The sequence below is a fragment of the Diabrotica virgifera genome, chromosome 7 (genome assembly GCF_917563875.1).
Source record: "Diabrotica virgifera virgifera chromosome 7, PGI_DIABVI_V3a".
NCBI classification, from domain to species: Eukaryota; Metazoa; Arthropoda; class Insecta; order Coleoptera; family Chrysomelidae; genus Diabrotica; species Diabrotica virgifera.
The window spans coordinates 203538629-203555468 of NC_065449.1; the positions used below are offsets into that span (position 1 = coordinate 203538629).

Here is a 16840-nt window from a genome sequence, read left to right on the forward strand (position 1 = left end):
GCGCCCCAGCTAACTGGACCGTCAAGACCAACATTATTCCATGCAATAAAAAATATCTTCTTAAACAAAAAATAAATAACAAGGAAAACCTGAAATACAGTTGAGTCCGCGAGTCTTTACCCGTGCGTCATTAATACCTGGCGAGATAAAACACATACTTTTTATCTAGCATCATTCTCTTCCACGCATGAAACTCATGACAAACCAGCTGCCGTTTGTTATTAAGTAACAACACATGTTATTTTTATGAACCATCTAGACTCAGTGCATTGAAAAGAGATAGGTACAAAAAAAGACGATTCGGTATGTTTTCATATTTTAAGCACAATTTGTTTGACGTTTCTGCTTTGTTTAATTTTGTGGCTGTCAGTCAGTTGAACTTTTTGCGGTTTTTGTCGAATTTTTGCGTTTTGAAGTTTCCTTAAATTACACAAACAGTTGTTTTCACGACTAATTTTATATTGGGCTTTGAAATTTTAAGGTAAATAATTCTATTTTGGCAATTAATATTTAAAACATACAAAGCTAACGTCATTCACACAGTAAAGAAATGACTGCGTTTAGATTTCCGTCAAAGTGAATAAAATAACAAAAATTAAATATGTTGTTGGATTTTTTTATAAATTGTTTATTTATTTATTAATCAATAATAATAAAATAATTTATTAAGCTACTTCAAATGTAGCTGTAATTCTGCACAAAAATTTTGAAGCAAAACTTACATTTGACATTCTATATATTTGATAACGTCAAATTTTATAATGAAACCCGTAATCGGAACAGTAGCCACTTTCTGTCAGTTGTTGTTGCGTGAAATAGATTTCCGACTTATTTCGTATGCTTTAGATGATGACACACGGGTAAAGACTCGCGGACTCAACTGTAACTGTATTTAAAACCAGACATACAGTTGAGTTTACAGTTCTTTACCCGTGCGTCATTAATACCTGGCGAGATAAAACACACACTTTTTATCTAGCATCATTCTCTTCCATGCATGAAACTAAATACAAACCAGCTACCGCCTGTTATTAAGCAAAAACACATGTTATTTTTATGAACGCTCTAAACTCAGTACATCGAAAAGAGATAAGTACAAAAAAATACCAGTGTGGATGTTCTCAGGATTTTTAGTCCAGTTTGTGACGTTTCTGGTTTGTTTACTTTTGTGGCTGTCAGCCAATTTTTGCATTTTGAAGTTTTTTATATTACACAAACAGTTGTTTTCACAACTAATTTTATATTGGTGTTTAAAATCTTATGGTAAGTTTGCCATTCATTTTTACAACACACAAAGCTAACCTCATTCACATAGTTAAGGAATGGTTGTTTAAGTTTCCGCCAAAGTGAATAAAATGACAAGAAAATTGTTTTATTATATTTTCTACTTTCCAGAGCTACTTCAAATGTAGCTGTAATTCTGCACCAAAATTTTAGAGGACAAGTTACATTTGACATTATATTTATTTGATAACGTCAAATTTTATTCTATAACCCGTGATCGGAACAGTGACCATTTTCTGTCACTTGCTGTTGCGTGGAGTAAATTTCCACCTTATGCCGTATGCTTTAAATGATGGCGCACGGGTAAAGAACCCTGGACTCAAGTGTAGACTAGTACTTACATACGGCTGCGAATCATGGATATTAACAAGATAATTAACGAGTAAGATACAAGCCTTAGAGATGAAATATTTATGAAGAGTTAGAGGAGTGACGATGAGAGGCATAATAAGAAACACAGATGTACGGACAGACCTTAAGACGAAATTAATACTTGAATATATTAAAGAAAAACAACTAAGTTTGGTGCAAACAACTAAGCCAGGATACAAAAGGAAAGAACTAGAGGGAGAACTGGAGAAGATTGGGATACAGCAGTCGCGAAAGAAAAGCATTCAAGGAAGGGGAAAACAATAGTAGAACGAAACATATTAGCATATAACAAAAAACAATGGTTAACATTTGTACACACATAAAGATACGAGTCAGTCCCAACACTGAAAAGTAAAAGGGACTAAAAGACTAATTGTGTGACACTAAAAATGATTGGGTAAGTAATAAAATTCTTTTCAAAACTATAGAAGACATCTGACTCCTACGAAAACTTTGTAGACGATTTTAATCTCTAGTGCAGAGTTAAAGCTGGATAAAATATTTTTTTGGAAATTCTCGATATAAAAATCAACCGGTTTTTGAATTTTTGTTAACAAATTTATTTTTAGAGTTTTAGGGAGGTAGAAATTTGAGTTGGGACATCATGTATTATAATACAATACTACTCAAATATTGCTGTCAAAGATAAACTTACCGCGGCAAAAGCCCAACAACCTGCGCACTTTCCTTGACTCTTAACAGGGCTGACAGCTCCTACCATCCTCCAGTCGACACTGTCCGGGAAAACAACATTCGCACTCGGGACGAATGTTGAAGCTGGTTTCAAAGGTACATCAGGTTCCCTTCTACTTCTATTGAACCCGTTAAAGTTGTTATTGAATTCGTGAAGCAACATATCGGCAAACTCGTTAATTTTGAAGACAAAGTTTCTTCTTCCTTCGGCGTAATCCATATTGAACCGCATAATTTTTGCTCTGTTTTCGATAAAAACTTCTCGCCTAAATCTTGCTTCATCTTGGCTGGCATACACTTTATTAAATCTCGTCTTAAAAAATAAAAATAAATAATTAAAGAATATACTTATAAACAATATTTATAATTATAATTTTATTTTACGTTAACTATGTAAAGATGGATAACAAAATTTGTAAATGAACAGTGCAAGGAGATAGAAACACTCAAAAGAAAACACGAAAACACGAAAAAATACACAAAACACCTGCAAAACATACAGACAAAAACAACAGATTTATAATAGATAAGTAGGAAGAAACAGAAGTATGAAAAACCTACATATCCGAATGTTTTGATGATCACCCAGACAATAACTTCAATCTACATTATTTGTCACACTACCTAGAAAATCCAACTCAAGAAGATGTAACAAGTATCGTTTGATAAGTCTTAGCCCAGCCGCACACCAAAGAAACATGAAACGCAAATTACGTTTCATGGAAATAAACCACTGCTAAACAAATATATATCCGGCCATTTATGAGACTCTCCGAAAATAAAAATGTGTCATGAGCATGAATCACACTCGTTTCATTGATAGGCGGACTTTGAGATTTATTTAGCAGTGTTTTCTTTTCATGAAACATGTTTTTCGTTTCATGATTCATGTTTTTCGTTTCATGTTTCTTTGGTGTGCGGCTTGGCTTACGGTCATTCGTTAAAAATATTTTTACGAAGCCTACACTCTAGGCTATGAAAGATAGATAAAACCAGAAGTGTAAGCTAATTCGGTTTCAAAAATGGTATGGGCCCAAAGATTGTTTATTCGCAGTGGAAATATTGTTCCAAAAAAAATCTCGATCAGCAGAGAAATACAGCACAAAAAATGTATAAATCTGCTCAAACAAATTGGGTGAGATGGTAAAGATATAAGGAAAAGCAAGAAGTTGTATTGGAACCAGTCAGTTCACATAAAAGTCGGAAATATACCAACATCGGATAATCAAATTTTGAAAGAAGCCAGACAGGGATGTATACTGTCGTCAGTCCTGTTCAATTTATATTCTCAATCCATTCGGTGAATGGAAAACCTGTAAATAACATCCGATATGCTAATGACACGGTCCTCCTTGCTAATGATGAGAAAAAGTTACAGTTCCTAATAAATAAAGCTAATAACATGAGTCTTAAAATGAATATAAAGAAAACAATTTCCATGGTCATCAGTAAAGGTGATATAGACAATATCAGGGTACCTGTAATAAATAGTAAAGTAATAAATAGTAATAATAGTAAATCAGGACATAGAAAAAGTAAAGAGAATTGAGTAATTGGGTTTCTGACTAAACGATAAATGGGATCCTGATGATGGAGTCAAAATAAAATCGAAATAGACAGGAGGACGTTCTTCAAAATAAGATTACTATTCTGCAACAGAGAGCTGAGTGTGACTACTTAATGGGGTGCTATTAAATGCTACCTACTGTATACACTGTTATGCCGAGTTGAGGGCTGGACATTAAAGGCAAGAACCATGTCATCTCTGGATTCTTTTGAGATGTGGTTGTACCGGCGGTTATTAAAAATACCATGGATCTAAACCATTGTGTGTTGGAAATTCTAAAGAGAGGGAACTATTGACAACAATTAAGCGAATAAAAGTAGCTTATTTTGGTCATATATTTAGAAACAATAAGTATGGTTTTCTGCAGTTGATCTTTGAAGGAAATTTGGAAGTAAAACAGGGGATCGAACCAAAGAAACTCTCATGACTGCGAGACTTAACACTACCTCGACATTGGGTACAATACTCGAAGGCTTGACATAAATTTAAAAGTATATTTACCTATACCATACATATCCGAAATACATTAATTTATGCCTGGTTGCACCAACAAATCTTAGACTCCAGCTCAGCTTATAGATAGGGCCGCTTTAAGTCTCATTTACGTTGCACCATAATTTTCGATTCTTATCTAAGCACGTCTTAACTGCAATGCTTTTTAAATGCATTCATTTTTTTCGAATCCTAAAAAAACTAATAAACATTTTTGAAAAATTTAAACGCAGAATGAAAAACTACTTGATTACTGAGGGCAGAAAGACCCTTAAAATAAAAAAAAGTTTCTTTTGAATGAGATATTTGAAATTCAAATCATACTCGCTTTTCTCGGTTTTTACTCCTGTAATTTATTAAAATAAACATAGAGGTTTACAGGGACTTTCGACCCTCGGTAACAATGTAATCTTCCATTCTGCGTTTAAATTTTTCAAAAATAGTTTTAGTTTTCTTAGGATTAGAAAAAAATATATGTATTTAAAAAGCATTGGCTTGAAATTTTGCGCCTGTGCTCTTAAGGCACGTCTTAAGCTTAAGATCTGTTGGTGCAACCAGGCATTAGAGACTTGTATACTAAAACACACTCAAAGCACATTCAAAATAGTGTACCTAGATATATCTAACAATTTTTATAAGTTTGCATTAAATGCTATATGGCAAAATTTTAGCTCCCTATATGGCCCCAGGTGTCCCCTATCGCAAAAAATGTATTTTTCCGCAAATCGCCAGGAAATTTTGACATTCCTGTCAAAATTCCTTGAAGAAAAAGTCAGGACTTCCTTACTGTAAGGAAATGATATTTCCGTACAGTTGTTAGTGTTCTACATAAATGATAGAAAATTATTAATAATCCATAAAACGTCTGTATGCATTTTCGTACTTTTCTCTTGATTTCTTTGGCAATAATTCTAATGAAGCAGTATTCACTGCCTCAACCAGCTCTGGAGGAGTCCCAGGAATGGAAATTTCATCATCACTTATCATTTTACTTTCGAGAACACCAGCAATTAAATTTATAAGCGTCAAGTTTGACAATTCAACCTCAATACGTTTCCATAGTAACCCAAGTAATTTTATTAGGAATTTCAAAGCACCATTTATTTGGGAATAAAATTATCGCGTTTTTTTTAAATCAATCAATATCTGTCGAATTTTAAACGATTTGCGGAAAAATAGTATGTTTACCTCGTAGGAAAAGCCACATTCCTGGACTCTGTGTTGCTAAGTCTCGGCTTGCGCCTCGACTTAGCAATCTTCACAGTCGTCCAGGAATGTTAAGCTTTTCCTACCCGGTAAACAATGTACTATTTTCTGAATCATCAAATAATCTTATTTCATCTGGTTTCGGATTAAAATATTAAAATATGAAATAAAAGATTCAGATTTTTGTGAATCGGTGATTAACTCATTTGAAAACGATGTGTTACCAAAATATTTTGGAGTAAAATGATTATAAGTAAAAATAATTATTTCGTAGCTTGCCAAAAATTATCTACATAACCCATAAAAAAATGAAAAAATTTTTCTGAGCTTAATTTTGATCCAAAACATCTGAGAAAAATCAGTATGTATTTGAGCACAACAATGTACATTCAAGAAATTTGTTAGTTTTCACAGCAAAGGATCGCTCAAAAAAAATAATTTTGAAAAAACACATTTTTTGGGATATGGAACACGTGGGGCCACATAGGAAACTAAAAATTTGGTTAGGGGCTTTTTAAATATGCACTTTTGATTACCCTATCCCAAGTAAGAATCCAGCCGAGTGCATATTTTACCATCTTATCCCGCTATAGCCTTTCGTGACCCTTACATAATATTTAAGATAAGTACTCACTGTAAAAGAACTCCATTCCTGTTCTATAACCTCTTCGAAACTTTGTCCAGACAGAGCTGGTACCTGAGGGAAATCCGCAGATAGTTGATTAACGTTTTGTGTATGTTGAGGAGGATTGTTTCCAAAATCTTGCACAGGTGGCGGAATATTGTTTCTAAAATCTTGTACAGGTGGGTGAGGATTATTTCTAAAATCTTGGACAGGTTGTGGAAGATTGTTTTCAAAATCTTGGACAGGTCGAGGAGCACTAGCAGTAAAATCGTGCACTGGTAAGGTTGGGATATGACCAGAAAATTCGAATGGACGTGGCGTAGTTGTAGTCGTTGTTGTCGTGGGTTTTGTTGTTGTTTTTGTAGGTGGACGTGTACCAGGGAAGTCATTAAAAGCTCCCTGATTATGATTAAATGGTTGAGGAATTGATGTTCCAGGTAGTTTTGTGAAACCGCCAGAGAACCCACTTTGATGTTGGGATCCTCTATCTTCATGAGAAATATTTGATGGAATAATTGGAAAAGGTGATAAGTGTGGACCGGCTTCATGTAAATGTTTGTCAAAGAATTCGAAGGAGTCAAGAGTAACGCCGGTATCAAGATTTCCATTACTTGTTGTGCCAGTGTTACCTTCGTTGGAAGTAAAACCGAATCCAGTATTTCCAGATAAGCTGCCTTGTGATGAGAAACCAAAACCTCCTCTAATTTCATTATTAATTTTTCCGGTATTTTGATGGAAGTTAGCTAAAAATTTATTAATTTAGTAATTTATTAGTACCTACTCCCATTTTATTTTAAGATTGTACATTATAGCTGTTGTAGAATACCATATATTTTTTTTATTATCTTTTTTTTTCATAGTGGAGATTAAGAGTTTCAGTAAATATCACAGAATTGTGTTGAAGTTTTACAATTATAAACTAAAGTTTTAAATCGAAATTATCTTTATGTCGCAATTGCAACCCTATCTAAATGCAGAGGTACGAATCAACACTCCACTTTAAAAACAATTCACCACTTATATTGCCAAATATTAGACTCTTTGAATTATCAACCATGGAACCATTAAGAAATGTAACCAATGTACATATTTGGGGGTAAAACTGACAAAGACAGTAAGAAGTGATGAAGCCATAAAAGACAGAATAACCAACGGAAAACAAGTTATAGGTGCGTTGAATTTAGTACTATGGCAAAAAAATATAAGACCGGAAACGAAAAAAAGAATAATATAGTACAATATCAAAACCAGTAATCGTCTATGGATCTGAAGTGTGGCAGTTATCACAAAAACTTAAATGTAACCTATTGGCAGTTGAAATGGATTTTTGGATGAGAGCAGCGGGAAATTCTAGATCAGAACATGTGAGAAATGAGGACATAAGGAGACAAATGAAAGTACAAAGATCAATTATAGAACACATCGAAAAACAACAACTAATACATATAGTACGGACATGTTAGACGTATGGTGGAAAAAAGACTACCCAAAAAAATATTAGAATGGGTACTACCAGAGAAAAGAAAACGAGGACGACAACCAACAACATGGATCCAAGGAATCTCAAAAGCAATGTCAGCAAGAAATATATCTGAAGAAGACTGGCAGAATAGACAGGCTTGGCGAACGGGAACCCAAAGCGTATTACGCTGTGAACGGGATATATACAGGGTGTCCAGAAATTCTACCGACAAACGAAGACAGGAGATTCCTCAGATAATTTGAAGACAATTTAACTAAATTCACCTAGTCCGAAAATAAATCGATTCCATCCATTGTGAATTTCTAGTACCAATCATAGGCGTCCATTTTGGGTGGGGCAACGGTTATTTTATCGCATAACTTTTTTATCTTTAACGTTTAAGCATTTTTGATACTGGATTAATAAATTGTAGGGTATTCTAGTACTAGAAGGTGCTTCTGCTTTAAGTCGGTAGGACACACCGTTTTCTAGAAAAATCGATTTAAAATTTTTTCCTTTCCTGAATTTGAAAAAAGAATGTGTGTGTACTTAGTACGCACGTAAGAAGTTATACTTCTATTATATGATTTCTTAAAAATAAATATGCTTTAAACAGTTTGTTTTAATTTTTTTTTAAACACCAAACTAATTTTGTGCTTACCGCTTTCAAAAAAAATAAAAAAAAGTATAGGATTGCACTGGATTCGAACTCAGGACCTCTCGATCTCTGGCCGAGTGCTATGCCAAATGCACTACGACGACTGTGTCTGTATCGGTTCGGACGTATCTAATGACAATTCACGGTAACAAAAGGACAAGGTGAAAGTATAATAAATATACAATAAAATGTTTTAATAATACTTATCTTACTCCTGAGGAAGACACATCCAAGACACAAAAATTATAATAAATATATTTACTAAAAACACTAATATATTATTTTCACACCTTTTCTTGCACTTATATATTTATACATAACTAGAAAGATTTAGCAACTAAACGCCATACTGTCTGTGTGCGCATGCGCGCAGTATTATGAAATTGTACTCTCAATCGCGCCTAAAGAAGTATAACTACAAAGTATAACTACCTATAGTATAACTAGAAGTATAACTTCAAAAAAAAATTGAAAAAATATTTCAAGAAAAACGGTGTATTTTACCAACTTAAAGCAAGAGTAAGTTTTAGTACTATAATACCTCATAATGTAATAATCTAGTGTCAAAAATTCTTAAAAATTAAAGACTACAAAGATATGCGATAAAATAACCGTTGACCTACCTAAAACGGACGCATATGACCGGTACTAGAAATTCGCAATTAATGAAATCGATTCATCTCTGGAATATAAATAAACGTAACAGTTTTCGTTTTTCTAAATATTTTTTTTTATTTTTTTTATATTCAAAAAACGAAAAATTTTCAAATCGATTTTTCTAAAAAACTGTATTTCCTATTGACTTAAATTTAGAGTAGCTTTTAGTACTATAATACCTTATATTTTAATAATCCAGACTCAAAAATGCTTTGCAGTGAATGTAATCGATTTATCTCTGGAAGATAAATATGTGTACTAATTTTCGTTTTTCTAAATAGAAATATTCTGGAGATATTTAAGAAAAACTAATTACCAGGCGCCATCTTCAAATAGCTCTAGCTCCTTTAGGAAGCATTTTCGGACTAGATGAATTTGGTTAAATTGTCTTAAAGTTATCTGAATGATCTCCTGTCTTCGTTTGTCGGTAGAGTTTCTGGACACCCTGTATACGAATTATCAACACTGTTAATATAGTTTTTTTTTAATTTATGACGACAATATAAATAGTTTTACCTGAATCCTTTGCGGAGTTGTCCAGTCCTGTTGCTCCAAATGCTGTATTTCCTGCATTTACGGCATTACCTCTATTGGAGGAAAAATCAAATCCTCCTCTAACACCTTAAAAGAAACGTTTAATAACATTTTATAACAATATTATGGATATTTTATGAAAATTCATGTATACCTAATCAACAGTACTTTTACATAGTCTTGATTCACCACAAATAACTTTAATTCGTCGTAAGACTGGTATTGAGAAGCTGACCAATTTAATCTTCTTCTTACGGTGCCTTAGCCTAAAGGAAGTTGGCTATTACATTTGCTCATTTAATCTTATTTGCAGCCGCCCTGAATAGTGCTACGTAGGTCATATTCGTCCATTGTCGTAGGTTTTTAAGCTAAGAGTTGCGTCTTCTTTCTGGTCCGCTTTTGCTATTGATTTTGCTTTCGATTTTACGTTGGAGCAGTTCATACTTTTGATTTCTTACGGTGTGAACAAAATATTGTGTTTTCCGTTCTTTTATTATAAGCATAAGTTCTCTTAGTGCGGCAGATTCGTGTAAATATTATAAGAATTGTGCATTTAATGATAGAAGCATATAATTTGGACCACATATACTACACATATAAAGGTTCAAAATTAGATATGAGGCCATCTCAGATTTTACCTTTTATAACAATGGCCGTCATTCAAAATGGCGACTATACATATTATGTGACTTATAGCACGATAACTTTTGAACAAGACTTCAGATTTCAACCAAATTTGGTGTATGGGTTTTTTTTATGTACAAGATCAAGGTCTTGAATCGGAAGAATAGGTTTACCAGAATTTGTGTTTTTCCTGGTTTTTATGTAAAAATATGTTGTTTTTTTTTTCAATTCTTTCACCCTGTATGTATTAATTTTTAAAAAAGTTAATACGGCAATTAAAATGGGCGTAAAAATATTTTTTTATAAAATATCTTGAACTTTTTAGTTATGTTAATTACTATTTAATAATTGCAAAACGTATCTTCACATGTACCTATATGCGGCAGATTCGTGCTACTATTATAAGAATTATTGTGCGTTTAATGGTAGAAGCATATAATTTGGACCACATATACTACACATATAGAGGTTCAAACTTAGATACGAGGCCATCTCAGTTTTTCTTTCTTTTACAAAAATGGCGGGCATTCAAAATGGCGACTATACATATGTGACTAATAGCACGATAACTTTTAAACGAGATAACAGATTGCAACCAAATTTGGAATATAGGTTCTTTTTTTGATGAATAATATCGAGGTGTTGAACTGGAAAAATCGGTATACCAGAATTTGTGTTTTTACTGTTTTTTTTTTATGTAAAAATATGTTGTTTCTCTTTCAATTCTTTCACCCTGGCTATGCTAATTTTTCAAAAAGGTAATCCGGCGTTGAAAAGAGCGTAAAAATATTTTTTATGAAATATTTTAAACTCTTTAGTTATATTAATTACCATTTACTAAATACATGACGTATCTTCACATGTAGGTACCTATGTGCGGCAGATTCGTGCAAATAATAATATAAGAATTATTGTGCATTTAATGGAAGAAGCATATAATTTGGACCACACATACTGCACATACAAAGATTCAAATTTAGATATGAGGCCATCTCAGATTTAGTCTTTTACAAAAATGGCGGGCATTCAAAATGAATCTGCCGCCCATGGGTACATGTGAACATACGTTATGCATTTATTAAATGGTAATTAAAACAACGGAAAAGTTAAAACTATTTCCTAAAAAATATATTTACACTCTTTTTAATGGCGGTATTACCTTTTTGAAAAATTTATATATACAGGGTGAAAGAATTAAAAAAAAACAATATATTTTTACATAAAAAAAAAACAGTAAAAACACAAATTATTTTAAACCGATTCTTCCGGTTCAAGACGTCGATATTATTCATCAAAAAACAACCTATATACCAAATTTGGTTCAAATCTGACGTCTCGTTCAAAAGTTATCGTGCTATTAGTCACATTATGTATAGTCGCCATTTTGACTATACGCCATTTTTGTAAAAGGCAAAATCTGAGATAGCCTCCCATCTAAATTTGAACCTTTATATGTGTAATATATGAGGTCCAAATTATATGCTTCTACCATTAAATGCACAATAATTCTTATAATATTTGCACGAATCTGCCGCATATAGGTACATGTGAAGATACGTTTTGCATTTATTAAATGGTAATTAACATAACTAAAAAGTTCAAAATATATCCTAAAAAATATTTTTACCCTTTTTTCAATGGCGGTATTAACTTTTTGAAAAATTAATACATACAGGGTGAAAGAATTGAAAAAAAACAGCATATTTTTACATAAAAACTAGGAAAAACATAACCTCTGGTAAACCGATTCTTCTGGTTCCAGACCTCGATCTTATATATGAAAAAAAGGACCTACATACCAAATTTGGTTGAAATCTTAAGTCTCGTTCAAAAGTTATCGTGCTATTAGTCACATATGTATAGTCGCCATTTTGAATCCCCGCCATTTTTGTAAAAGGCAAAGTCTGAGATGGCCTCCCATCTAAATTTGAACCTTTATATGTTTAGTATATGTGGTGCAAATTATATACTTCTATCATTAAGTGCACAATTGTTTCACATATCGGCTGCACTTCTCTTTCCTTGTTCAACCTATGTAAGACTTCACATTTGTCGTATGGCTCATGTAGGATATTCTGAGCATTTTACGGTAGCACCAGAGTTCGAATGCTTGGATTCTTTTTTGTGTTGCTTTTATCATTGTCCAGGTTTCAACACCCTAGAGCAAGGTGGGTAAAATATATCACTTAAGTATTCTAGTTCTCAATGAGATATCGAGCTGGCGGTTACATATACCTAACTTTTTGCATTTTGTAAAACACTGTACGTGCCTTTTCCAGACGTGTTCTGATCTCTAGTGAATGGTCACAAGTTTCGTCAAGGTTACTTCCGAGGTACGTTATTCCTGTTACTCTTTCCAGATCTGTTCCGTCGACATTGACCTTTACCTTGTTTTGGTGATGATGGCCATCGTTTCTTCGTCTTCTTTGTATTCAATTTCATTCAAAATTCCCTACAGGCTGTTGTTGCTCGGTCCACTAGGCGTTGCAGTACTCCAGCATTATCTGCCAGAATGACCGTATCATCAGCTTATCGCAGGTTATTTATACATTGCCCGTTTATAATTATACCATCCAAGGTGCCTTCCAAGGCTTTTTTAAATATCTTCTCAGAGTAAACGTTGAACAGCAAAGTTGACAGGACGCATCCCTGTCCTACACCCTTCTCGATATTGATTTTTTCATACGTTTAGCCTTTTATTCTGATTTTAGCCTTTTCTTCTTGGTAGAGGTTTAAAATTATCCTTAAGCCTTTATCATCGATATTACATGACCTTAAAATATCTATTAGTTCATCATGTTTCACCAGGTGAAAAGCTTTCTGAAAGTATATAAAACACAAGTAAACATCAGAATCGACATCTCTACATCTCTCAACCAGTACATGTTTTGAAAAAAGTGATTCTCTTATTCTGAGGCTATTCTTAAAACCAAGTTGAGTTTCACCAGTGTGTTCGTCTAGTTTATTGTATACTCTAATGTGTATTATTCGTACGAAAAGCTTCAGCATATGATTCATCAGGCTAATAATCCTATGGTCTTCACATTGCTTGGAGTTTCTCTTCTTTGGTAGTGGTATAAACACCGATGACACCCAATCATTTGTGGTAGGGGAGCCCAAGCGGGGATTTTTTCAGTTACTGCATTGCGTCAGATTATCATATGGGAGATACCTGTTACCCTGAAGATGTACTTTTACCATATATTGGCTCTTAACACAGGGAGGTTCGTTAAGGGGGCCCGAAAAAAAATATCTATGGTTAAAAATACTCGAAATTGTCAGGTTAAGATAAGGTAAGTTAAGTACGTGCAAGAGAGTGTATATTTCAAAAATCTGACGATTTGAGCGGGGCGTAAGGAAATGGGTGAGTCAAAAAGTTTCACAAAAGAAGAGCGAATATTTTGAGAAATTAACGTCAGATCGAAAAACTAAAAAATACGTCTTCAATATTTTTCAAAAATCTATCGAATGGTACTAAACATGACCCCCACGGAGAGGGGTGGGGGGTAAATTTAAAATTTTAAATACAAACCCCGCGATATCTCGCAAAATGAGCATCAGATCGAAAAACTGCAAAATACACTTTCAAAATGTTTTTGAAAAATCTATCCAATGGTTTCAAACACGACCTTCCACGGGGGCGGGGTGGGGAGTTACTTTAAAATCTTAAATGGGACCCCTAAATTTTTATTGCAGATTTTGATTCTTTACGTAAAAATAAGCAACTTTTATTCGAGACATTTTTTCGAATTATGGATAGATGGCGTTATAATCAGAAAAAACGATTATTGGAAATGGAAAATTAAATTAAAAAATGACAAGCGCCCGCTAAAATGGAAAATTTTACTTAAGTTTTTTTGATTTTAGGACCTAATAATCACAACCCAATTGGTCCCCATAACGCTCGAGTGACTGCAAATTTAGCATACTTTGCTCCCCTACCAATGGTATTATGCCTGTTACCAATTTAATAAATACGTTTAAATAAAATAAAATTATCGGTTTATCTCGGTAATAATTCTTTTTTTTCGTATGTATTGAGTAAATATCTTGATAGTATGTAAAGTCTTTATCCCACATTATTAGGCAGATATCTGCATCCCATAGTATTAGGCAAGTACTTGTAGAGGATTATCGCTGTAGAACAGTCAAGAAGAATTTATTAATTTATGATAATTCACAGAATGACAAACTCGCTTGCAATATACACCCATACTAATTCTAATGTTTGAAATGGAGTGTAGGTATTCATCATTTTCATTTTCATTGAATTTGAAGAGTTATTTTAAATCTATCATAATATACAAAGTTTTACCTGCATTGTTAGCGGATAACTGTGCTTTGACTCCAAATCCTGTATTGCCTGCACTTGCTGTACTACCTCCATTAGAGGAAAAACCAAACCCTCCTCTAATTCCATTAATATTGGCACCAGAATTATCGGAGAATGCACCTTAAAAGTAACATAAGATAATTATTTTGATTGGAACAGAACAGCTAAGAACAAAATCCTACAATATTTATAAGATATGATACGATAAAAGTAACAATACCATATAGAAAAGGATTATCAGTAGTAGTTGCACAAGAGCTCTAAAGTTATTGAATTTTTCTCGAGTGACACTTTGACAGTTTTAATTTCACGAGCCGAAGGCGAGTGAAATTATGTCAAAGTGTCACGAGGGCAAAAACTCTATATTAATTTTAGAGGTCGAGTGCACTTTGTTGAGATTATTTCATGAATAAAACTGTTCAAAACCAAAATTTTATTGTAATTTATTTATGTAAGTACAAATTAGTAAAATTAAACAAACAGTTATAAATATTAATTTGACGGTTGAAAGTCATCACTTTTATAATTTTTAAAACATTAATTGTCATTAATGTCACTGAATGTATTTTTTTGTAGCAACGAAGGGCATCTGACGTAATATACTTGACGACGGGAAATTATCAAAAATTATCGATTTAATTTAGATTTCTGTAGCTTTCTATTGGTCAGAATCTCCTATGAATGAAATAATCATAAAAACTTAAAAGTCCCAATCCCAAACCGCCCTCTACAACAAAAATCAGGAGTGGCTGATACAGTAGAGAGAATAACAACACTGAAATGGAACTGAGCAGGTTACGTGGCTCAAATGACAGATAACAGATTGAAAAATCGGATACTAGAATCGAGATGAAGAGATGATACCTACGGAAGCAGAGGTCGCCCACCGACACGTTGAACTGATAATCTAAGACGTTGTCATAGGAATTGCATGCAAGAGGCACAAGATCTAAATATATGGAAAACTATGAGGAAGATCTATGTCCAACACTGGACAAACAAAGATTTAATGATGATGAATCTTATATCAAAAAAGAGAATTTTACAGATCTCAGACATGTGACTGTCCATGCGAGAATGAACATAAAATTCAGTGGAACGGTTCAGATATGTTCCTAAAAGAAACAGACGGTAAAAAGTGCAAAATCAAAAAAACTTCTCTTTTTATGTTAAGTGAAACAAACTGCGTCGCACATCCCTCTGCGGGATGTAAAATGCAGTTAATGATATTAAAAAAGAAATTTATAGAAGGGAAAAACCAATGAAAAATCAATAAGATTTCGAGAATACATCATTTACGTTTGAAAGTCACGTACATAATATAAGATTTGAGTTTGATGATGTAAAGTTTGAATGATGTCGGGATAGTATCATAAGTTTGTTTTTTGGTTTTCCTTCATGAATTACTAACGAGAGAATTCTACTGTTTTTAAACAGTGCATAAGATTATAGTGCAGTCATTGAAGCCTTTTAGCTCAGAAATTTTTTACTATGAACCGATTTACATGAAATTTTGGAATTAGGCTTATCCTACCCTTAACTTCAAAAGTGATATTGACCCGAACTCCGTTTTCATCCTGGGGGTGGTTGCCACCCCTTTTCGGTGGTGGAAAATTGTTGTTTCAAAATAACCTCAGATGTTGATAGAAGACCTAATTTTAAACAAAAAATGTTGTATAGAGTTTTTTCAAAAAAAACTTTTCAAGTTATTGGCAATTGAAAATTCGGAATTTTCTCATGATTTTTAACAGTTTTGTGCAAATATCTCCAAAAATATGCATTTTAACGATAATATTATACTGAAAAAAATTATAGCAGGTAAAAAAGTGAACAAATTGATTTTTTAAATAGTGTTCCAAGTGCAATACTAAGCGAGATATTGAAGATCAAACAGTTTTTTATTTTGTGTGAAATTTAATCGATGTATTCAATACCATCTAGCGGAGAGCGAATAAATCTTATGCATGCTAATGAGAAAGAATTTTATAGTGCTTAAAATAAGCTTTAAAATGAGCACTATTAAAAGTCTTTTGTACATAAAATGTGTGCGCTGTAATGAAGAAAAGAGGAACATCTAATGTTTTTTTTTTGTTAAATCAATGGATTTCATAAGTGCCATTTCCACCAAAATTAAAATTAATCGTATTCCGTCTAGAATCAACTTTATTATAAAGAGTTTGATGGATTCTAGCAGTTTCGCTGCTTTGAAACACATATTTTTTTGAAAAAATCACGATTTTAAGAGAAAAAAAATTTCGCATTTTTAAAAAACCACCTTCTTTTCATAATATCTCAAAAACAATGAAAGATATGTAAAAAAGTGTAATAATAAA

At 33.0% G+C, this 16840-nt stretch overlaps 1 protein-coding gene across 3 annotated transcripts in view; it reads right to left on the minus strand.

Annotated features, from left to right (window-relative positions):
- Window positions 1-16840, minus strand: part of LOC114326559 (uncharacterized) — a 72579-nt gene that overhangs the window by 17555 nt on the left and 38184 nt on the right. For all 3 annotated transcript variants that reach the window (XM_028274952.2, XM_050657225.1, XM_050657226.1), the window contains exons 3-6: window positions 14490-14627; window positions 9533-9637; window positions 6249-6982; window positions 2312-2662 (exon numbers count right to left, since the gene is read on the minus strand). In XM_028274952.2, coding sequence (XP_028130753.1) covers window positions 2312-2662; window positions 6249-6982; window positions 9533-9637; window positions 14490-14627 — 1328 coding nt within the window. The remainder of the gene's footprint in view (window positions 1-2311; window positions 2663-6248; window positions 6983-9532; window positions 9638-14489; window positions 14628-16840) is intronic.